The 23,694-nt window shown below is 39.9% G+C and overlaps 1 protein-coding gene across 3 annotated transcripts; it reads left to right on the forward strand.

Annotated features, from left to right (window-relative positions):
• Positions 1–2,886: 2,886 nt before the first annotated feature.
• On the forward strand, positions 2,887–22,786 carry PROC (protein C, inactivator of coagulation factors Va and VIIIa). Of its 3 annotated transcripts, XM_083363576.1 has the most exons (9): positions 2,887–2,921; positions 3,433–3,521; positions 3,971–4,131; positions 4,724–4,748; positions 9,843–9,953; positions 12,189–12,335; positions 14,784–14,878; positions 16,701–16,818; positions 22,205–22,786. In XM_083363576.1, exons 2-9 carry the CDS (start codon positions 3,452–3,454, stop codon positions 22,753–22,755), a joined length of 1,278 nt encoding a protein of 425 aa, XP_083219702.1. In that variant the 5' UTR covers positions 2,887–2,921; positions 3,433–3,451; the 3' UTR covers positions 22,756–22,786. The 3 variants fall into 3 exon arrangements, with proteins under 3 accessions (XP_083219702.1, XP_083219703.1, XP_083219701.1); XM_083363575.1 differs by lacking the exon at positions 2,887–2,921 and having other exon boundaries at positions 3,290–3,521; XM_083363577.1 differs by lacking the exons at positions 2,887–2,921; positions 12,189–12,335 and having other exon boundaries at positions 3,289–3,521.
• The last annotated feature ends 908 nt before the right edge of the window (positions 22,787–23,694 follow it).

Below are 23,694 nucleotides of genomic sequence, written 5' to 3' on the forward strand. Positions count from 1 at the left end.
ATATATATATATATATATATATATATATATATATATATATATATATATATATATATATATATATATATATATATATATGTATGTATTCAGGGAATTTATAGCATTGTTTACATGTAGTGTAGTGTACTGGATTCCTGTTCCAACTGATTGCTAGAATAGTTTTATGCAAAATCTGTGTTTGCACCTTCATTTACTTCTAGCTTATGCTGAATAAAGGTAGACTAACATACTCTCCTTGGCTTCTTGTCATAAAATCATAATACAAATAATTTTAAGGATGTGTAGAACAAAATCTAACCAAATGAGCTATTAAAGCAGAATCACCACTGTCAAGTGCCTTTTTGCCTCAGCATTTATGGTAAGTTTTATTCACAGAAATATTTTGTTACTAAAGATTTTGATTTGCTGACTTGATGGCACATAATAAGTAGACAAGACATGGATATTCTCCATGATGGTTTGTATCTAACCTGGTCCTTGAGGTCTTCCAATGGTATATCCATTGCCACTGCATTAAACATTACAGACGACAAAGACACCTGCAACATTAATTTGTAATTACTATCATTCTTTCCCAAATCTCAGTTTTCCCATCCTGCTGGCTGCCATTTGCTTTTCATAACTGCAGATACATTGTTTCTACCTTTGCATAACGTCAGATTGGAATTTTTATTTAAAATAAATTGCATCATGGTAATAGATAACATCACAACACTAAACGCATCTGATTGGCTGGGTGGGATGTCATTCAAAATAAGGCTAGAGCTTTCTGAATTTCTCATGTAGATTAATTCCAGGGAGCAACAGAATACCATGGAACCACTTAAGAAAGCCTTTAACAATAAATTCCAATTTTGATAATGGAGAAATATGACAAAGTATTTGAAAGCAGTGAATTGTTATGGGGAATGAGGATAAAACTTTTAAGTAGCCTTTACCAAACTGGTGCTTCCTCGATCATTGTTTCTCAACCTCAGCAACTTTAATACGTGTGAACTTCAGTTTCCAGGGTTCCCTAGCCAGCCCCATAAAACAGTCTCCATATTAAAGAAATTGTACTCAGATAAACCATTTTACCATTTCTGTGATGACACTATGTACACCTGCAGCCTTAGCGTCTATTAATTTTGAGCAACCTTTTCTACTTCCTTTTTATCCTTTTTTTTCTTGGATACTACTCATTATTCAATAACCCCAGGGCAACATAAAGCCAGAAAGAAAACTGAAGGGTGGCAGGCATGATGTGGCCCTCACAATCTCCTCAGGTCTTCTTGATCTCAGTCCTTGGAAGGTGGGGAGGGTAAGAAAGAGTTTGACTAATTCCACTATCTTGCATTGATAACTTTCTGGAATAAATAGGGTATATTTATAGGATCACCTGCTGCCGGTGTCAACTTCCCTCCGTCCAGTGCACTCCCACAGAGAGGGCCTCCTCAGGGTGCCACCGGTCAGAGAATGTTGGCTGGTGGCCCCCAGGGGGAGGGCCTTCTCTGTGGGCGCCCCGGACTTATGGAATCAGTTGCTGGTTGAGCTCCAGACGGCGCCTGACCTTCGCTCCTTCCGACGCGATCTGAAGACCTATTTATTTGAACAAGCCAGCCTGGCCTGATGGGGGATGTGTTGGGGTTTTTATTGCGGGTTTTTTATACCATTATTTATTGTTTTAGCTCGGGCTCCTATTTAATTCTCTTTTAACTTTTGTATTTTGCATTTTATATGTGCCCTGTTCACCGCCCTGAGTCCTTTGGGAGAAGGGCGGTATACAAATATAATAATAAATAAATAAATTTTCATACTGGATGTGACCAAAGAGTACTTGTGGCTGTTGTTGAAAGTGGTAGAAAGGCGTAAGCCTTCATTACATAGCATGGGCTTGAATTTAATGTGCTCTTGTTTGGTCTGTAGGATGCTTTTGCAACCTTCCAAAATTGGTCAATGAATTGCCCACAGGATTAAATGATTTTGACATGACATAGACGATGAATTTATTTTTTTAATTACCTTAAGTAGCACCTTGAAGACATGGAACAGCACCACAGGGAGGGTGGACTAAGCTGTAAAGGACAAGAAATTAGCCTGAATCAAAAAGCCTTGAAAGTCCCCAAAATAAGAAAAGTGCCGATGCTAATTAAAATAAAAAGTAAGTGGAGGCAAGAGATAACATAATTAACCTTTTGCAGAAAAAAAGGTGGTGGAATTCTAGGAGCTGAAGCATTGACAAATCTGATGTTAGATTAAGACGATTGCTTCCTGGCAAAATGTCACTAAAATCTCGGATAATCAGTGTAAGGAACAAACAACTATTGCTCTCTGGTGCTCTCTTGTGATCACTTTAACTTGAAATTGTTGGTAGGCAATCTTAAGAATTTTAGAGGGTCCCAAGTATAAAATTAGAAGGTGTTAGTCAAAAGACCTTGTACACTGTCCTATTTCTTAGTATATCTGTTGAAGGGCGGCAGGGCTTTAAAAAGCAATGACACAAGTGGGGGCAACAAATGAAAGACAGTGATATCTCATACTATCACATGTGGAAAGTTTCATGAAGGACTGATTCACTTTTCAAATATCCAATATTTAGGCTAAACATTTTTGTTAAAGCAATAAACCTGAAGTAGGGTTGAATTTATAGAAAAGCTGAAATAGAGTTTAATTTATAGGGAAAAAAACCCATTTATTTTAATTAGCCATTGCTTACCTAAACAATAAGTAGAGAAGAAAATCAGAAAGAAAAGCACACGTTTAAAAGCAAACCATTCCTGATTTTCTTTTCTACATGTAGAATCCCACAGGAGCCATTTTTGTTTAACTGAAAGAAAGGCTGTCAAAGTGTATCTCCTGAGTAAATATTTGAGGTTATGGATTAACTAGTGTCCTCTGCATTCAATGGTGGAAGAATAGACTACTGTGATTCAGCCAGGGAGGTCAGTAAATCTTTTTTGTTGTTCATATATTTCATTTAAAATCCTAAACAATATTTTACCTAAATCAAATGCAAAGGGATAAGAAATGCAGACTATCATCAGGGAAAGTTTAAAAGAGAATTGACAATACATTTAGTTTAGTTCTGTTATCTTGTGTATGCTTTGTTTTGGTTTTGGATTAGGCTTGGGTTCAGTTAAACATGCATTGCCTAGATTTTGAACAGAAAGTTTAAAAACACCTTAAATTGAATTATTGTCAAATAAACAGAAAGCTGCCAACTAGTTAATCAGATAAAGAGACAGGAGTGGTAGATGGGAAGACGTTACTTCCAAGGCCAATATATGGTGAAAAAACTAAGAGTAAAGTTAAACTATGCAAGAGACTTCGGAGGCCCTACCGAAAGAATCAAATATCAGCCTGTGCTTTCTTAAATATATAATCTTGAAAATATATAAAAATATGTATTTCTCTAAAACGAATCACCCTTTTTTTTTACGGTTGTTCTCATAGTTGTGGAATCGGTTGTGCAATGGGTAGAATCATTTCTCTTCTGGCATTTTCAGCTGCCTTCATATTGCTTAAAGGATATGGAGCCTCAGGTATGTCATCCCTTTGAACATCAGGTTAAACTATTCTGCCAGCCACTGCATAGTCTCTAAGCATAATTGAAAGAACCCAATGTCATTTGGATTCTGTACAATACAATCCTTTTTCCAATTATTCCTAGTCACACACTGGAAGTATGGGGTATATTTTACCATCATCTTGATGTGAAAACAAGTACATGTAGAATTACACAATTTACCTCACTTTGAAAAAATAGGTGTTGCAGCATAAGAGTTTACCTTCATTAACAGAGTTTGGATTTTACAGAATAGCCCTAGGAGCAATAATTGTAATCTCCATTGGCTTCATTATTTTACTCCAAAGCATGTTTTTTCTTACTTTAAAAATTATTTCTCATATCAGGTAAATAATATAACACAAATATGTTTCTGAAACTAGTAATATAAAAATACCATAAATACTCCATATGCCCATTCCCAAGTGTTTTACAGCAGCCAAGAAGCCAATCGTGTCCTGAAGATTCAAAAGCGCGCAAATTCTTTCTTGGAAGAATTAAAGGCAGGTTCCTTGGAAAGAGAATGTTTAGAAGAACAATGTGATTTTGAAGAAGCTAGTGAAATATTTGAAACCATGGAAAAAACTGTAAGTTTCTTTAAAAGATTGGGAAATAGAGTGAAGCTTCATTATCCAATTGAAAGAGCAGAATAAACTAAAGAGCAGAAAGAAACATCCTAATTTAGTAATCTGACACAAGATGTTCTCTAACCCTAGCAGCTGGTGGGACTACTTTTTGTTGGGATTAGACTGTTCACTACCAAATTATCACTCCTAACATTTGCTATAAAAAAAACCAAACACTTCGACTTCTTATTTGTTTTGGCTTCTCTTGGCCTTGGTTGATTATTGTGGAACTTGATTCAAATTGGATGGTTTATATGGGTGTACCATCATATCCAATTAAGTCCACTATTACTATTTGTATTGCCCATTGCATTGGCAGTTGACTTTATGTCAAAACAATAACATCACTGCTTAAGCAAATATTGTAAACATTGGTTATATTTTCATTGTGCTGGATGGATGATAGCGGATATGATGGATAAATGACTCTGAATAATTGTTCATTCTTTCATTATCAGACTGAGAAACAATCTGCAAAATGTTGATGCTATACAATATGGCTACTTATAGAAAAGATTTTTAGAGTTTTAAATTATTATTTTTTTCTTTTCAGTTAGCTTTCTGGGCAAAATATATCGGTGAGTAAAGATGTATTGAGTATTTCTAGTGACCATTTTTATATCTCCTGTTCATTATGTATTTACTCCATTCTTATTAGTTGCGTTCCATTAGTTTATTACTTGCTCGATTTTATGCTATTGAGAGAAGTAATTCTTTCCCTTTCCAGGGAAGAACTGGTTTCAACTCAGTTCCATCAAAGCTGAATAGCAGTGGGTCTTAGGCTCCCCGGATATCACAACAAGCTATTTTTCTATCCTTGCAAGTTGCAGAGATTTTACACACAGCCCTCAGTGCCAATCATGCCTGTTCCTGATTAGGAAGCCTTCCTTACTATCATTCATGACCTAGGCCTTTGGCAAATTCATGTTGTGTGCTAGTTGCACCCTTTCCTGGATTATGAGTCCCTGCAAACAGTCACTCATGCCCTGATCATCTCACATCTGAACTATTGAAACACTCTACATAGGGCTACCTTTGAAAAGTATTTGGAAGCTATAACTGGCACAGAAAGCAGCTATGTGGACAGTTCTTGGGACCCTTAGGATATGCATGTAATACCTCAGGTGTGTAAGCTGTATTGGTTTTCAAAGTTGTCAATTCAAGATGTTGGTTATTACTTTTAAATCCCTTTGTGGCATGGGTTCCTCCATCTGTCTGGAGGAAGATAATAATTGTGAGTTCCTGATCTCCTATTATGGGTTCTTTTTTATTTTAATTGAATTCTTGGTGTGGTTTTTTCATTATTGTGAGCCACCCACAATACTCACAACTCATACTGGTTGAGTTAAATGGCTATATAAATTTCTTAACTTTCTTAAATAAATAAATAAATGGCTAGATTGGAATGAAACTTTCAGTTAATTGAGTGTTTATTGTTGTAGCCTTGTGACTCCACAATAAATCTACCACTAAGCAAACAGCTAGTCTAAATTAACTCAAATAATGCAAAGGAAATTTTGTTCACCAAGAAAAAAGAAGCTGTTTGTGCTGTTAATGTGAAAATCAACTATCCCAAATCTTCTTAGGGCTATAATATCTGAGTTGCAGAAATCAAGAAAACTACATAATAGAAAAGAATTAAAGATTTATTTCTTTCCTAACTTATGGGTGATTGTCTAGATATTTTGCTACCGGCATATGATAGGCCTGTTTTTAATTCCTCAGTTTGATGAATATTCCAAAATCAACTTGAGTGCCAAGCAATAACATTGATCAACAAAAAAAAATCTGTAGAATGAAGCCTTGCAATAGCAATACAAATAAAAGAAATATGATAAAAATGCAAATGAATGATTTTTCATCCCATTACAATTTAGCGATTTACATATGTCAGATGAATTTATGAGCAGCTAAGTATTTTACAGCTCTCTAACATTCAGCTTTCCAGCAAGAGAAAACCAAACCATTTTCCCTTCCAGGTTACTTCTTGAATAGTGATTCCACTTGGAAAGGGATTGTGTGTTAATTTAAGTAGATACCTTTCTATAGTTTGTGCGCAGGGACATGATGGCTCAGTGGGTTAGGACGCCGAGCTTGTCGATCAGAAGATCAGCAGTTTGGCGGGTCGAATCCCGAGTGCCGCGTAACAGAGTGAGCCCCTGTTACTCGTCCCAGCTTCTGCCAACCTAGCAGTTCGAAAGCATGTAAAAAATGCAAGTAGAAAAATAGGAACCACTACAGTGGGAAGGTAACAGCGTTCTGTGCGCCTTTGGCGTTTAGTCATGCCAGCCACATGACCACAGAGACGTCCTCGGACAAGCACTGGCTCTTCGGCTTTGAAACGGAGATGAGCACCGGCCCCTAGAGTTGGAAACGACTAGCACGCATGTGCGGGGGAACCTTTACCTTTACCTTATGGTTTGTGCTAGAAAAGTTACAGGGTGAGCTGGTAGCATACTCAGTAATTATAATTATAACAAAGTAAGTACCTATTGGTTTAACAAGAGTAGCAACTATTTTATTCCTCCTGTCCTAGTATATAGAAATATTGGAATAGCCTGAAATGTTGTTGTTGTTGTTAGTTGCGAAGTCGTGTCCGACCCATCGCGACCCTATGGACAACGTTCCTCCAGGCCTTCCTGTCCTCTACCATCTTCTGGAGTCCATTTAAGCTCATGCCTACTGCTTCAATGACTCCATCCAGCCACCTCATTCTCTGTCGTCCCCTTCTTCTATTGCCCTCAATCTTTCCCAGCATTAGGCTCTTCTCCAGTGAGTCCTTCCTTCTCATTAGGTGGCCAAAGTATTTGAGTTTTAGCTTCAGGATCTGGCCTTCTAAAAAGCAGTCAGGGTTGATCTCCTCTAGGACTGACCGGTTTGATCGCCTTGCAGTCCAAGGGACTCACAGGAGTCTTCTCCAGCCCCACAGTTCAAAGGCCTCAATTCTTTGGCGCTCAGCCTTTTTTATGGTCCAACTTTCACTGCCATACATTGCAACTGGGAAGACCGTAACCTTGACTATACGCACTTTTGTTAACAGGGTGATGTCTCTGCTTTTTAGTGTACTGTCTAGATTTGCCATGGCTTTCCTCTTGAGGAGCAAGCGTCTTTTAATTTCTTGGCTACAGTCCCCATCTGCAGTGATCTTGGAGCCCAGGAAAATAAAATCTGTCACTACCTCCATTTCTTCCCCATCTATTTGCCAGAAATTGAGAGGGCCGGATGCCATGATCTTGGTTTTGTTAATGTTAAGTTTCAACCCAACTTTTGCACTCTCCTTCTTCACCCGCAACAAGAGGCTCTTTAGTTCTTCTTCACTTCCTGCCATTAGCCTGAAATAGATTTTGATAAAGGATTGGAATAGAATAGAGCTAGAAGGGCCCTTGGAGGTCTTCTAGTCCAGCCCCCTGCTCAAGCAGGAGAACCTATACCATCTCAGCCAAATGACTGTCCAGTCTCTTCTTAAAAACCTCCAGTGATGGGAGACCCCATGATTTCTGAAGGCAAGCTGTTCCACTGGTTAATTGTTAGGAACTTTCTCCTTAATTCCAGGTTGCTTCTCTCTTTGATCAATTTCCAACCATTATTTCTTGTCCTGCCCTCTGGTGCTATGGAGAATAATTTGACCCCCTCGTCTTTGTGGCAGCCTTTCAAATACTGGAATAGTGCTATCGTGTCTCCCCTATTTCTTCTTTAGACTAGACAAACCGAAGTTCTGCAGCCGTTCTTCATGTGTTTTAGTTTCCAGGGCTTGGATCATCTTAGTTGCTCTTCTCTGAACTTTTTCCAAAGTCTCAGCATCTTTTTTGTAGTATGGTGACCAAAATTGGTTGCAGTATTCCAGGTGTGGTCTCACTAAGGTTTTATAAAGCGGTACTAATACTTCGCGTGATCTTGATTCGGTGCCTCTGTTTATATATGACCTTCATTTCTCATCCACAAACCTGATACCTACTCATCTCTGTACACATGAAATGAATATAGAATATATAGAAATGAATACCGTATATACTTGAGTATAAGCCGAATTTTTCAGCCCACTTTTTGGGCTGAAAAATTCCACTTCGACTTATACTCCAGTCAACAAAAAAACTTACCGAGGACTTGTGCGCGGCCGAGGCTTTGGTGCTTCCGGGATCGCGCGCACCTCTCCCAAGCCACCACCATCCGGAGACCTGCCGAAGTTTGGGGAGGTTTGGGGAGGTGCGCGCGCACCTCCCCAAACCTCCCCAAACGTCGGCAGGTCTCCGGACCTCCGCGTCTTGCCTGCCTGCTTCTTTCCGCAGCGGAAAGAAGCAGGCAGGCAGGGCGCAGAGGAATGGAGACCTGCCGACGTTTGGGGAGGTTTGGGCGCCTCCCCAAACGGCAGGTCTGCGCAGAGGAACGGAGACCTGCCGACGTTTGGGGAGGTTTGGGGAGGCGCCCAAACCTCCCCAAACGTCGGCAGGAGGAACGGAGACCTGCCGACGTTTGGGGAGGTTTGGGGAGGCGCCCAAACCTCCCCAAACGTCGGCAGGTCTGTGCGGAGGAACGGAGACCTGCCGACGTTTGGGGAGGCGCCCAAACCTCCCCAAACGTCGGCAGGAGGAACGGAGACCTGCCGACGTTTGGGGAGGTTTGGGGAGGCACCCAAACCTCCCCAAACGTCGGCAGGTCTCTGTTCCTCCGCGCCCTGCCTGCCTGCTTCTTTCCGCTGCAGAAAGAAGCAGGCAGGCAGGGCGCGGAGGTCCGGAGACCTGCCGACGTTTGGGGAGGTTTGGGGAGGTGCGCGCGCACCTCCCCAAACCTCCCCAAACTTCGGCAGGTCTCTGGACGGCGGCGGCTTGGGAGAGGTGCGCGCGATCCTGGAAGCACCGAAGCCTCGGCCGCGCGCAAGTCCTCGGTAAGCTCCGGGCGGTCACTTACTTCGCGTCTCCTGAGGGAAGGGGGGGCGACTGGAGCGGGCGTGTTTCCTCGCCTGCTGGGTGCCGCGATTTGCCCGGGGAACGCGCGGGCCCCGAATGGCAGCGTGGAGCGAGGAAGCGGACAGCCAGGGCTTCCCCGAGAGCCGCGGCCACACAGGGTATTCCTGTGTATTCAGGCTTGCAAAATGGCGGATCGAGCCTCTGCTGGCGGCAGAGGCTTGCAGAACGGCGGATCGGCTTATACTCGAGTCAATAACTTTTTCCAGTTTTTGGGGGTGAAATTGGGGGGTCTCGGCTTATACTCGAGTCGGCTTATACTCAAGTATATACGGTATATCCCTCTCTGCCTAAACAAATATCTGTATTTTATTGTAACCTTGAAAAAAGGATTAAATTCCAAACAAGTTCCTGCATCTCTTTTTCCTAATATCTTCTGAACCTCCTTTACTCAAAAGAAGTGAATCATAACAAAGGGAAGAATTTGTGTGGCTGAGAGAAAAAGGAACTGCATTCTGTACGTACTAAGGAGTCAGATTAGAAGGGGAGGCATCCTGGTTCGAGTCCATCCTCAGTCACAAAAAGTCACCAAGTGGCCAGTCACTATGTCTCAGCTAAGTTCCTTACAGGGTTATCGTTGTGGGGACAAAATGAAAGAACGTTTCCATTACTTTATGCTCTTGGAGTAAACATGAATAGAAATACATCAAGTGTTAAATAAATACTGTGAAGATCTGTATGATCTGGGTTTTCTGATGCTTTTTTTTTTAGATGGAGATATGTGTGTTTCCAGCCCATGTTTGAATGGATTCTGTAAGGATGGCATTGGGCGATTTGACTGCATATGTAACAAAGGCTGGGAGGGACGATTCTGCCAAAATGGTAATGCTACTTTTGATACTCAGATTTATTATCACTGATATTATACCATGGGTTCCTTATCTTATCTCAAACAACTCTAATTGATTACTTACAACTATATAATGTGCATATGTGATGGCATCTCCAATGTAGCCCTTGTTACCAACTTCCATTCCACAAGATTAATTTATAATCATAAATGTATAAAAGTCAGACATCCTAGAATGTGAAGTGAAGTGCGCCTTAGAAAAGCTGAGCAACAACAAAGCTAGTGGAGGTGACAGTATTCCAGCTGAGCTATTCAAAATCTTAAAAGACGATGCAGTAAAAGTGCTACACTCAATTTGCCAGCAAATTTGGAAAACTCAACAGTGGCCACAGGATTGGAAAAGATCAGTTTACATTCCAATTCCAAAGAAAGGCAGTGCCAAAGAATGTTCAAACTATCGCACCATTGCACTCATTTCTCATGCTAGTAAAGTTATGCTTAAAATCCTACAAGCTAGACTCCAGCAGTATGTGGATCGAGAACTACCAGAAGTACAGGCAGGATTTCGAAGAGGCAGAGGAACTAGAGATCAAATAGCCAACATACGCTGGATCATGGAGAAAGCTAGAGAGTTCCAGAAAAACATCTACTTCTGCTTCATTGACTATGCTAAAGCCTTTGATTGTGTGGATCATAACAAACTGTGGCAAGTTCTTAAAGAGATGGGAGTACCAGAACATCTTATTTGTCTCTTGAGAAACCTATATGCGGGCCAAGAAGCAACAGTGAGAACTGGACACAGAACCACTGATTGGTTCAAAATTGGGAAAGGTGTCCGGCAAGGCTGTATACTGTCGCCTTGCCTATTTAACTTATATGCAGAGCACATCATGAGAAAGGCAGGGCTAGAGGAGTCAAAAGTTGGAATTAAGATTGCTGGAAGAAATATCAACAACCTAAGATATGCAGATGATACCACTCTAATGGCAGAAAGTGAAGAGGAACTGAAGAGTCTCTTGTTGCGAGTGAAGAAGGAGAGTGCAAAAGTTGGGTTGAAACTAAACATTAAGAAAACCAAGATCATGGCATCCGGCCCTCTCAATTCCTGGCAAATAGATGGGGAAGAAATGGAGGTAGTGACAGATTTTATTTTCCTGGGCTCCAAGATCACTGCAGATGGGGACTGTAGTCAAGAAATTAAAAGACGCTTGCTCCTCGGGAGGAAAGCCATGGCAAATCTAGACAGTACACTAAAAAGCAGAGACATCACCCTGTCAACAAAAGTGCGTATAGTCAAGGTTACGGTCTTCCCAGTTGCAATGTATGGCAGTGAAAGTTGGACCATAAAAAAGGCTGAGCGCCAAAGAATTAAGGCCTTTGAACTGTGGTGCTGGAGAAGACTCCTGCGAGTCCCTTGGACTGCAAGGCGATCAAACCGGTCAGTCCTAGAGGAGATCAACCCTGACTGCTCTTTAGAAGGCCAGATCCTGATGCTAAAACTCAAATACTTTGGCCACCTAATGAGGAGGAAGGACTCACTGGAGAAGAGCCTAATGCTGGGAAAGATTGAGGGTAATAGAAGAAAGGGACGACAGAGAATGAGGTGGCTGGATGGAGTCACTGAAGCAGTAGGCGTGAGCTTAAATGGACTCCAGAAGATGGTAGAGGACAGGAAAGCCTGGAGGAACATTGTCCATAGGGTCGCGATGGGTCGGACACGACTTCGCAACTAACAACAACAAAATGTATAGGATGGTAATACAGGTAGGCCTTAACTTACAACCGTTCATTTAACAATAGTTCAAAGTCATGATGACTTTGGAAAAAGGACTTATGACTTGTAGTCACATTTACAACTGTCACATTTACCACTAGTTGTAGAGTCTAGGTCACAAGATTGTGATTTGCTAGACACATGATTTTGCCAATTTCATTTTTCACATTGCAATAGCAATAGCACTTAGACTTATATACCGCTTCGTAGTGCTTTGCAGCCTCTCTAAGGGGTTTACAGAGCCAGTATATTGTCAAAAGAATCTGGGGCCTCATTTTACCGACCTCAGAAATATAGAAGGCTGAGTCAACCTTGAACCTGTTAGGATTGAAGTTCTGGTATGTGGGTAGAATGTGCCTACAAAACTGCATTCTAACTTTTGTGCCACCACATAACTTTATAGGGAAAGGATATATGATATTAACTGATCCGTAATGATTAATTAATTTTTTGTCATAAGAACATGTCATGCCATTCTATTTTTGCTGCCCAGAGGTCATCTACACTAACTGCTCCATTGCCAATGGTGGCTGTGAACATTTTTGCCATGAGAGTGAAGGAAACAATAAGCAATACCGTTTGTGCAGCTGTGCTTTGGACTACCACCTGATGGATAATCATACTTCTTGTGCACCTTCAGGTAAAGAGATGATCAGGCAAACATACATTTATGTAAACATTATTTAAAGTGTGTTAGATTTTGCAGTGTGAATTTTAAAATTTACCAATCTCTTATTGCTTAGAACATAATAATCATGAGAATATTTATTCGGTACACTATAGAAATATTGCTGTTTATTTTACTGAGGGACAAGCATTATATACTGTTTCTGTGAATCAGCCTTGTTCAAAGAAAAATGCGTTTAGGCTCACCAAAAATCACGTAATGGGTTTTTTCCAGAATACCAGCTGGCTGTTTCCCTAAGACTTTTAAATACTTGTGAAAAAGTAAGTTGGAATTCTTTTGAAAAAAAAGTGAGAAAACCCTAATTGAGTTCACACCTCCCTGTGTGACAAAAACATGCAAAGAGCAAAATCCATGATCAATTTTGCAAGCAGTTCTAGTGGCTTAATGTTCTGCCAACTGAGCTGTCATGGATTGTGTATTGAATAAAATTTCCTACATCCCATATTTCAAAGCCCTACATGGCATGTCCGGATTACCTACGGGAGCACCTACTGCCAGCGTCAACACCCCTCCGTCCTGTGCGCTCCCACAGAGAGGGCCTCCTCAGGGTGCCACCGGTCAGAGAATGCCGGCTGGTGACCCTCAGGGGGAGAGCATTCTCGGTGGGTGCGCCAATCCTCTGGAACCGCTTACCAGCCAAAATCCGGATGGCCCCCGACCTTCGCACCTTTCGGCGAGATTTAAAAACCTATCTATTCCAGCAAGCCGGCCTGGCCTGATAGATTTGGGGTTTTATTTGTAGATCTGGGGTTTTATTTGTTTTATTGTTGGTTTATTGTATACTTACTTTGCTCTGTACACCGCCCTGAGTCCTCCGGGAGAAGGGCGGTATATAAAACAAACAAACAAACAAACAAACAAACAAACAAATAAATAAATAAATAAATAAAAGGAAACTGTTGTTCGCAAGTGTTACAAAAGTATCTCCTGAGAACCTGTTATGTAGATTAAAAGCCCTGGTGGTGCAGTGGGTAGAATGCTGTACTGCAGGCTACTACTGCTGACTCCTGGCTGCCAGCAGTTTGGCAGTTCGAGTCTCATGGCTCAAGGTTGACTCAGCCTTCTATCCTTCTAAGGTTGGTAAAAAGAGGAGCCAGATTGTTGGAGGCAATAGGCTGACTCTGTAAACCACTTAGACGAGAGAGGGCTGTAAAGCATTGTGAAGCGGTATACAAGTCTAAGTGTGATTGCTATTGTTAAGAAATACAAATGAATCCTCAGTAAGACAAGGTTCTTGCATTAAGAAACCTCAAGGTTATGAATTATGATCCTGGTAGGATGGCAGTTGTGGATTCAGGGGCCTTCAAAATAATTGTGACTCTGATAGCCGATCATTAACTGGAGGGGTGAGAAGTGTATGGACTAAATATCAGTTCTAGGTACTGCGTAAGCAAACATGGCTTTGGAAACTCCATGAATAAGACATACATTTTTATTGGGATTTTCTTGGTATGATGATACATTGAATTAGAGATGGATGACTTTGCATCATACAAATTACCAGCAGAAGGCATGTTCTGTTGGCAAAGAAAGACATGAATCAAATACCTTTGAAATTGCATTGATTTTAGTAATGTTTAAGATGTAATTCTAAATATACTTACTATGAAGTATGTTTCCTTAAGAACAGAAGGATATAATTCCAAGTAAACAAGAATGAAACAGCACTCTTCAGTCTGAATCAAACCATCATTTCCAAACTATTTCTCCACCCCTGCCCAATGTGCTCAGTTTACTAGAATTCTCAGATTCAACATAGAATCTATAGAAACTTGAAAGAAGACAATTCAAGAAGTTTCAGTGTGACAGTTACTCAATGAATTAACTGTAACATGCCACTTTATACTTGGGACAAGAAAACATTTTTGAGTGAAATAAGGTTTCCACCTGTAGTACCCCAGCATAAATGTTGTTATGAGCTTCTTGGAACCTGAGAAATGAATAATGGTTTGCCAAATATTACTATCTCAGAACATCCTACATGTAACTCCTTTGCTGGATTTCAGCTGTTCCTAGTGGCTAAACAGAAGAAATAGGAAATCTGTACCCTAGCAAACCTGGAGATAAAGAAATAAAAAGCATCCGATTTTCCAGACTTCTCTTTTCTACTCATGAAAATATTCAGGTATTACTGAACATTTATCAGAAATAAATAAAACACAACCTCACAGTCATATAAGTATAAAAATACTTAACTTTCCTTATAAAAGCCAAAGTAATTGGGAGAACATTTCCCACTATTTGAGTAAATGAGAAATTGAGAGGGCAGTTTATAGGAATTAAAAAACCTTTAGAAAGAGGCAAAATAGAAACCAGCTGAAAAATCTTGGTTGAATATTGGGATAATTGTTAGGGTATAATAGTGGTAATTCAAATTTTCTTTTCCTTCCTTTTTTGCAGTGGAGTATTCCTGTGGGAGAATTGTGGAATCCAAATTAAAGGTTGCAAAAATAATTGGGGGTAATCCTGGAAAAAGAGGAGACAGCCCTTGGCAAGTATGTAGTAATGAAATCTTCATTTTGTAGTAGCTTTGATCTTTCTGTGAAATGGGCATCTGTTTTATTCCATGTATTGGCCTGTAAGTCCTTTTTATTTCAGTGTTTACAACATCAGATGATGATAACTTTATTGTCACTTTGAATGTACACCAATTGGCATACATCAAAATGAAATTTCGTTGCATACAGCTCTCAAAGGGTCACCACCTCCGATATATACTCCTTGTTCGGGGCCCACTTAAATTTCACATTGTCCATTTTAGTCTCTAGGGAGTGAACGATGGCAAACAGGACAGATGGAAATGGGGCTCCATGTGGATTAGCCCTCAAATTCGCTTGTATTCTGACAACCTCGCCTTCTTTCCTTTTTCTGATCCTGACTCTTCCACCCTTTCCTTAAAGAGGCCTTGCTTCTTTTCGCCCCTGGAGCACGATGCTGCTGCCACCAACTCCTCCAAAAGCCTCTCTCTCTTCCTCTGGGCCTGCTGACAGCCTCATCCAGTTCCTTCACTCCATAAGCTCCAGGTCCTCTCCTCCTCTGGAAACAGCCCTGATTTGCAGTAGAATCCATCACTGGGCCAGCAGTCAGATCTTGCTGCTGGCAGAACAAATTCAAACAGCGCCAACGACTTTTAACGGTCTCACCAACAGTTCCAAAACAACTAGAAACTCGCCAGGCCAGCAAAGATTGTCGGTCGTATGTCATATGTTACCTTAGTTCCACCATGTTGCTCAAACACGTTAAAATCTTCCTGATCATGTGGCCTATAGCCCTTACTATCCCTCCCAAAACTATTCACCTTCAAGAGCCAATGCAGCCGCAGCCATTCCAGGCGCCGCCATATACTGTTCATTATATTTTCTTGACAAATACTGTCATGTCAAAGCAAAAGGCTTAGAATATATCAGATTGGAAAACTTTTAGGTATCTAGGGAACATACTTAAGAATGGGAAGATGACTTAAGGGCTACAAAGAGGAAGTGAATGACCTATATCATATGAATGAGTAGGGCTGAATTTTGGGTGTTTTTTATTGTGATATTCCTATGTTAGGATTTACAGTATAGTTTTCTACTTCAAAATGGTAGGAAGCTATGCTGTAACCTTTCAGCAACCATGTCAGAGGGATTGCTGAAGTTTGAAGTCTACAAAAAAAGAGGATTTGGAGCTGATGCATTGTATAATGGATTCTAGTTACTATAACCAGTTAAGAAGACCTGATTTTTCCAAATTGCTTTGTTGAACAACATACCAGCTTCACTTAAGCTTACACCATACAGATGTCTAAGAATGGAATTCTCAGGACTCTCATCCTGGGATTGGGATATACAGTCATTGCATTTTAATAAAAAGGACACTGGGCAATGCAGAAGCAACTGTAATTTAAAATTAGGGCTAACAGCACTTTGAATCCTCACCTGCAACTCCATTTTAGAATTATTTCAAGACAGTAAAGAATTTTCAGAGAAGATGACAAGCACCCAGCCTGAGCTGTGACCAAATTAAGAATTCCATTTGAGTTACTGTAATATAATATATTCAAACAGTTTGCTGAGCATAAAAGTGACAACTTCAATACCAATTGGAAAGATAAGTACATCAGAAGAAATGTAAATTTAATTTTATGCAGTTCCTACAGTATTTGTCCCAATGATTTCCATTCCATTCAGAATATCCTGACCAGCAAAACATCCAAGGGCTATTGCATTTGACCTAACAATTTGGTAAATTCAGATTCTATGATCACCAGCAGAGCAAAACACAGAACGGCATGGGCAAGGGAACAGATTTAACAGCCTTTTCCTCTTTCCATTGCAGGTTATGTTGGGCAATAGTGCAGGAGAATTTAAATGTGGTGGTGTTCTCATTCATCCTGCTTGGGTATTGACAGCTGCACATTGTGTGTTTCGAGAATCGAGAATCAAACTGATCCTTGGTAAGGAAAACCCTAGTGCCTGTATTCTTTTTTAATATTGCATGTGTCAATAAGTCTTTTACCCTGTATAATGCGGTGTTTCTCAATCTCACCAACTTAAAATGTGTGGATGTCAATTCCATCTTAAAGTCGTTGAGGTTGAGAAACATTGGTATAATGCCTATTTTTGTAGAGATTTCTGAATTCCTAACTCTGGGTAGATACATCCATCAAGTCTTCATGCCCAGTCTAGAGAAAAGAAGGACTAGGGTGGACATGATAACAGTATTCCAGTATTTGAGGGGCTGCCACAAAGAGGAGGGGATCAACTTATTTTCCAAAGCACCAGAAGGCAAGACAAGAAGCAATGGATGGAAACTGATCAAGGAGAGAAGCAACCTGGAATGAAGGAGAAACTTCCTAACAGTGAAGGCAATGAACCAGTGGAACAGCTTGCCTTCAGAAGTCTTAGGTGCTTCATCAATGGAGGTTTTTTAAGAAAAGACTGGACAACCACCTGTCTGAAATGGTATAGGGTCTCTTGCTTGAGCAGGGGGTTGAACTACAAGACCTCCACTTTCCTTCCACCTCTATTCTGACTGATTGATTGAGAGCCAAACTAAAATAATATTATTCTAAAAAGATTCTACTGGTATGTCTGAACTGATCTTTCCAGAAATAACTCTTAGTAACAAGAAATTAAAATTTAAACTTCGTTAAATAAACTACCTTGCCTGCGAGGCAAGGTAACTGACAATAAAAATCCAAGGCCATGAACAAGCATTTACAGTTGACATCAGAGCTATGATTCCAGTTTCAATAAAATTTAAGAAAAACAAAAGTATCTTACCAGTAGCATATTCAGAGATAAGAAGGTATGAGATCAAGGTTTCCCAGAACACAAAATTTGTTCTATTAATCATCATCCTGTTTTCAGGTGGAGGCTTAAATGCTGGAGGCACCTAGTCATCAATCAGATTTGATCTATTGGGAGAAACAGCATTCTCCTAAGGAGACCATTTGCTTTAGGCTCCTAAGTACACAGCCTATTCACATTTCTACTTCTTGATCCTAGACCTAGGGTCTGAGATATGAATTTCAAGGGGCATAATTAAAAGAGTGTTTCTCCAATGATTTCATTATTTGTTTACTGAATTTATAAAACATCCATCTCAGTAATAAAATGACTCTGGGTGGCTTTCAGAAGATAAAAATAAATATAAAAACAATTAAAATAAAAAGAATTGTATAAAAACTAGAATCAAGGGACAGGTGGCACAGAAGTAAGGTCTTCCTCTTACCCCATCAACCATCTCCAGCAAAGAGTGTTCCCATCAGGACACTAAGCCAACCAGCAAAACCAGGACCTTCCAGAAGACCAAGAGGGTAAGAGCAGATCTTACCTCCAGTGGTAGAATGTTCCACAGGCAGAGACCACAGGGGAAAAGGCAAACTCCTTAATCCTGCCAGGGGAAGTTCCTTAATAGATGCTTACATCATCTGTTTACAAGAGTTGAAAACAAGCTTATGGGATTTTTTTTAATCTAAGAGCAGGGCCAAAGGATTTATAGGTAGTTCTCAACTTACAACCATCCACAGTTACAACAACCTTGAAAAAAGTGACTTATGACCAGTTTTCACACTTAACAATTATTGCAGCAACCCAATAATCATGTGATCAAAATTCAGGTGCTTGGCAACTGACATGTATTTATGACTGTTGCCCTGTCCTGGGATCATGTGATCATCATTTGTAACCTTCCCAGCCAGCTTCTGACAAGCAAAGTCGATGGAGGAAAGCCTGATTCACTGAATGACCACACAATCCGCTTAAGAACTGCAGTGATTCACTTAACTACTGAGGCAAAAAAGGATGTAAAATGAGGCACAACTCACTTAAGTCCCTGCTTAGCAATGGACATTTTGGGCTCAACTGTTAATTATAATAATTTTTAAATTTAAATAAAAATATAATGCAACAGTGATACACATTGGAACAACAATTTTAGAAAACAACAATTTTAATTTCACCTATAAGCTGAAGGGATCTAAGCTGATAGTTGCTGATCATGAACTTGAGTGTATAGTGGGTAGCTTGATGGAACATGTGAAAATAGATATAATTCAATTCAATTCAATTTATTATTACAGCCAAAGGCCAACACATAAATTAAACATTCAAATAAAACAAAACTAAACAGAACCAACACAAGAAGACATAGCAATATATTATAATTAATGATGTAATCAATGGATGACCAAGGTCTGCCTAGTTATACAGACAGTATAACAAAACCTAGCTACCTTTAGAAAAACTGAATCATACTGGCCTGACAATAAAAATACATTGAGTATAGTCTAATGCTGGATAAAAACATGTAATAAAATTAATTATAAAAGATTATTAAGAAGATTTAAAATGTTTATTTATGTTTCTGGCCAATCCCCAATGCTGCTGCGCAGAATCTAGCCACCTGTGCCGTAATCACTGCCTGCTCATCCTTAAGCAACCACTGGAGATAAATATTTTCCGAATGACCAGGATACCTATCAATTATGAGGAAGATATGGTTTTTCCGAATAGCTCTATAGAAAGAAAATTGAAGGAGTATGTGTCCAATGGTCTCCACTCTCCTGAACCACAGGAAGCAGAGTCTTTCAGCCAATGGTGTCTTTTTATACTTGCCGTATAGGATGGCCAATGAAAATGCATAGCACCGTGCAAGTGAGAATGTTTTCCAGTGGTTTACTGACTCCAACTGACTAAGATACCTGGCAGGTGTAACCACATATCTAATAGAGTCTGGAGCCAGAAACAGCAGAGCTATACCTAAGTCCCCTTGCCTCTCAATGTCCTCTACTACCCTTTGACACAAGGTTTGTTTTGCTCGGTCGTAGTCCAGTTTGAGAATTGAGGCTGATGAGAAACCTAGTTTGGCAAGGTTGGACTCGATTGCCTTGATCCATGAAGGCAATTTATCTTGAATAATTAATAGAGCAAGGCCTTGCGGAAAGCAATTAAGCCTTAAGGTAAAGGTAAAGGTTCCCCCGCACATACGTGCTAGTCGTTTCCAACTCTAGGGGCCGGTGCTCATCTCCGTTTCAAAGCTGAAGAGCCAGCGCTTGTCCGAGGACGTCTCCGTGGTCATGTGGCCGGCATGACTAGACACCAAAGGCGCACAGAACGCTGTTACCTTCCCACCGGAGTGGTCCCTATTTTTCTACTTGCATTTTTACGTGCTTTCGAACTGCTAGGTTGGCAGAAGCTGCGACGAGTAGACAGATGTTTAAGGAAGCTATATAGATTCTTGCTTCGACTTTTATCAATCCTGTCTCCAGGTGCAGAAGTGCCTTTGGGACACAGCATGGCATCTGCAGAATTGTTCTGATAAATTTGGATTGAACCAGTGGTGGGATTCAAATATGTAAACAACTGGTTCTCTCTGTGGATGCTGCTTCCAGAAGTCTGTTCTGGGCCTGGGCAACAAAAAATTGGCTACCGGTTCTGCTGAACTGGTGCAAACTGGTTGAATCCCACCACTGGATTGAACTCTTAAATAGGTATAAATAAAAGTAATTGAACCAAAAGCATAACTCCCATGCCTATTTCACTATTCCATCCACAATTTGTTGACCCATTCTATAGAAACAAATTTATTTCCAAATGTATGGTTTTATATATACCAAGGAAAGGCATTTGGGGTCTGGAAGGATCTGCTGTGTTAGTTGTGTGGCAAGTGAAACTGAAATTTTATTAGATTTATAGAGTTAGAGTCCTTCAGTTTTGTGAGTTATTTTTACTGTGGTTATTTAATGGTGCATATTGAATTTATTAGCTTTTACTTGTTAATTTTGATTGCGATTGGATTGCATTACAAGGGCGTACATGTTACAAATATGATTTTTTGTTTTTCTATGTGTTACTCAGCAAATCTTGAAAAGCCCAGAAAAGGCAAGAAAGATAATCAAAAGGTTGGAATATTTCCAATCTGAGGAAAGGAATGTTTGGGAGTTTTAGGACTTACACAGCAAGTAAGATGGGGACCTATACTGACATATAAAATTACCTATGTAGTCCTGGACTTATGGCCACAGTGGAGCCCAAAAGTCCTATTGCTAAGTGAGACAGTAGCCAAGTGAATGCTGCCGCATTTTATGACCTTTCTTGCCACAGTTTGTTAAGTGTATTGGTGCCGTTGTTAAGTGAATGACATGGAGTTGTTAAGTGAATCTAGCTTCCCCATTGACTTTGCTTGTCAAAAAGGTCACAAAAAGTGATCCCATGACCCCGGGATACTGCAACCGTTGTAAATATGAGTCAGTTGCTCAAGGGTCTGAATTTTGATTAGGTGACTATGGGGATGCTGCAATGTTCATGTGAAGAAATATCACAAGTCACTTTTTTCAGTTTGGTTGTAACTGCAAACGGTCACTAAATGAACTTAGTAAGTCGAGATCTACCTATATACACAATGTAATAAACTAGACTAGGAGTTTTTCTCCTTTTCTTGCAGTATTACTACCTGAGATTATTTAATGAAGCTCAGTGGTGAAAGATAAAAGACTGATAAAAGAGGACTTGTTGACACTGCCTCTTTTTAAACTATGAAGACATGATGCTGTCCATAATAATTTTGATGACTTGAAAAGGGGGAATTTGACAAAGTTGTTGATGTAATTAACTATTATGGAGTCTGTCTATCACTCAGTGCCAGCTGTTGAAAAACACAAATAGCGGACTGAGGACTACCCAGGGCCACTCTTTGGTCACAATAGGAAGAAAATGCTAGGTTAGATTAGAGCAGGGGTCTCAAACTGCCAGCCTGCAGGCCAGATGCATCATGGCAAAACTGCGCCCACCCCATTGCCAGCAATGGCAAAAAAGTCATGATATGTTGTGACACGTCACATGACGTTGCAAGTTTGACACCCCTGGATTAGAGGAACCTATTATCTGTTCCATGCAGGCTTTTCTTAATTTTTTAAAAATATCTGGCATTCATATACTTCATCTCTTCTTGGTTTGAAAAAGTGAAATGTGTATAAAATGTTTTTTTGCATCTCCCATCCTCTTCAACCAACAAGATATACAGAATGAATGGTCTTCAGTCCACCCACCTCTGTTCTAATTTTCTCCATCCAATTCCATTATATGCATGTTTTCTCTTTCCTTTCCATTTTTCCTGATTATGGGTTAACAAGAACAATATAGTAGGCAATTTTCCTGCTGCATGCAAATCTGTAGTATAATTGAGTAGCTATTTATTCCTATTATAGTTTGGAGTTTGCTTATTCTAATATTCAGGGAGAATGTTCAACCTTTATTAAATGTCTTTTTAACTGTTTGGAGAAAGATAGACTTGGCTTACTTTCAAGAAAATAATATTTCCAAATTTTTATGTTACAGGGAAATATCACCGACGACGAATAGATGAAAGTGAGATAACTATCATTGCTGACAAGATATTCTTTCATGAAAATTACTCTTCAGACACCTATGATAATGATATTGCAATACTACATCTATCCCACCCAGTTGTTGTCAATAAGTATATTATACCCATTTGCCTGCCTACCCAAAACCTGGCAGATCAACAGTTGATGACAGAAGGGATTCAAACAATAGTAACAGGCTGGGGAAGCCAGAGTGCGAATAGTAAGAAGAACTTCTCCTCTGTTCTCAATTTTATTGAAATCCCTGTAGCATCACGGAATGACTGTATCCATTCTATGTGGAATTCTTTAACAGATAACATGTTCTGTGCAGGGATACCAGGAGATATACGAGATTCTTGTCATGGAGACAGTGGTGGTCCTATGGTTGTAAAATTCAAGAACACCTGGTTCCTACTTGGATTAGTGAGTTGGGGAGAAGGTTGTGGGGATCCTAATAATTTTGGAATCTACACTAAGATCAGCTCATATCTTGACTGGATCAGACAGAAAATGAAATCATAAAATTATTATGCTAATGATCAATAAAAACAGAACATACAAGTGACTCTGCTTTGTGTTGCTTTTCTACAATAGTCTCGCTATGTATCACAGATTCTTTGCAAAAAATGTTGGCAAATTCATTTTGGTCAAATGCAGCAAAAGTTTTCTATGACAATCCTGGATTTACAACCATTTTGATTTCAAGAGAACAATTGGGGACTTTCCCAACTGCTTGATAGACAGTTCAGCTCAAAACTGGGTATCAGGATGCAAACTGGAACTTCATTCTATTACCCACGAGTAGCTTCTTTCTGGATGCCATTTTCACTTGGTGCCTTAGTTTACTAAGTCCCTCTGAAAGATGATGTCGGGAGTGGTAGTGAAGAAAGACAAAAAGCCAACTCAACCATAAATGAATCTATGTCCATGTTTGTGTCTATAATTTGGTGACAAAGGAGGTGAAACATACATATTTCTCCTCCCTTATTGCAGTCTAACACCATCAATCATATTATCTTACTGGACCTCCTGTGATGGTTAGGGATTGAGGAAGAGTTTTGCAGTGCTTCTTCTCCATTCTCTATGAATAATTTTAATCTATTGTAGAAAAGGTTGATCAAGTGACACATCATTTACCAGGCACCACAGGAATCAGTCCTCACCACCTTGATTGTTAACATTTACAGTATGTGAAACTCTTGGGAAAGGTCCTCCAACATTTTACAGTATGCTGATGATATCAAAAGCATAAATTATTACCCTGATATCAAAAGCATAAATTATTATTATCAAAAGCATAAATTATTACCCTGAGTTGTGCAGAGGTGCTGCTATTACTATGTCTTGGTGCCTGGAGCCTGTGAAGATTTAGATGGGAGAGAACAAGTTCAAATTGAATGCAAGCTAGTGGGAGTTGCTGCTTGCATAATGGAGTTTTCTTTTTGGTGTGTGTTATCCTTG

This window comes from Vipera ursinii, assembly GCF_947247035.1.
Source record: "Vipera ursinii genome assembly, chromosome: 5".
NCBI lineage: Eukaryota > Metazoa > Chordata > Lepidosauria > Squamata > Viperidae > Vipera > Vipera ursinii.

Coding starts and splice junctions, on each gene's coding strand:
- PROC (XM_083363576.1), top strand. CDS start 3,452: ATGGGTAGAATCATTTCTCTTCTGGCATTTTCAGCTGCCTTCATATTG. Junction 4,132..4,723: donor TTGAAACCATGGAAAAAACT/GTAAGTTTCTTT, acceptor TTTTCTTTTCAG/TTAGCTTTCTGGGCAAAATA. Junction 9,954..12,188: donor GGGACGATTCTGCCAAAATG/GTAATGCTACTT, acceptor TTTGCTGCCCAG/AGGTCATCTACACTAACTGC.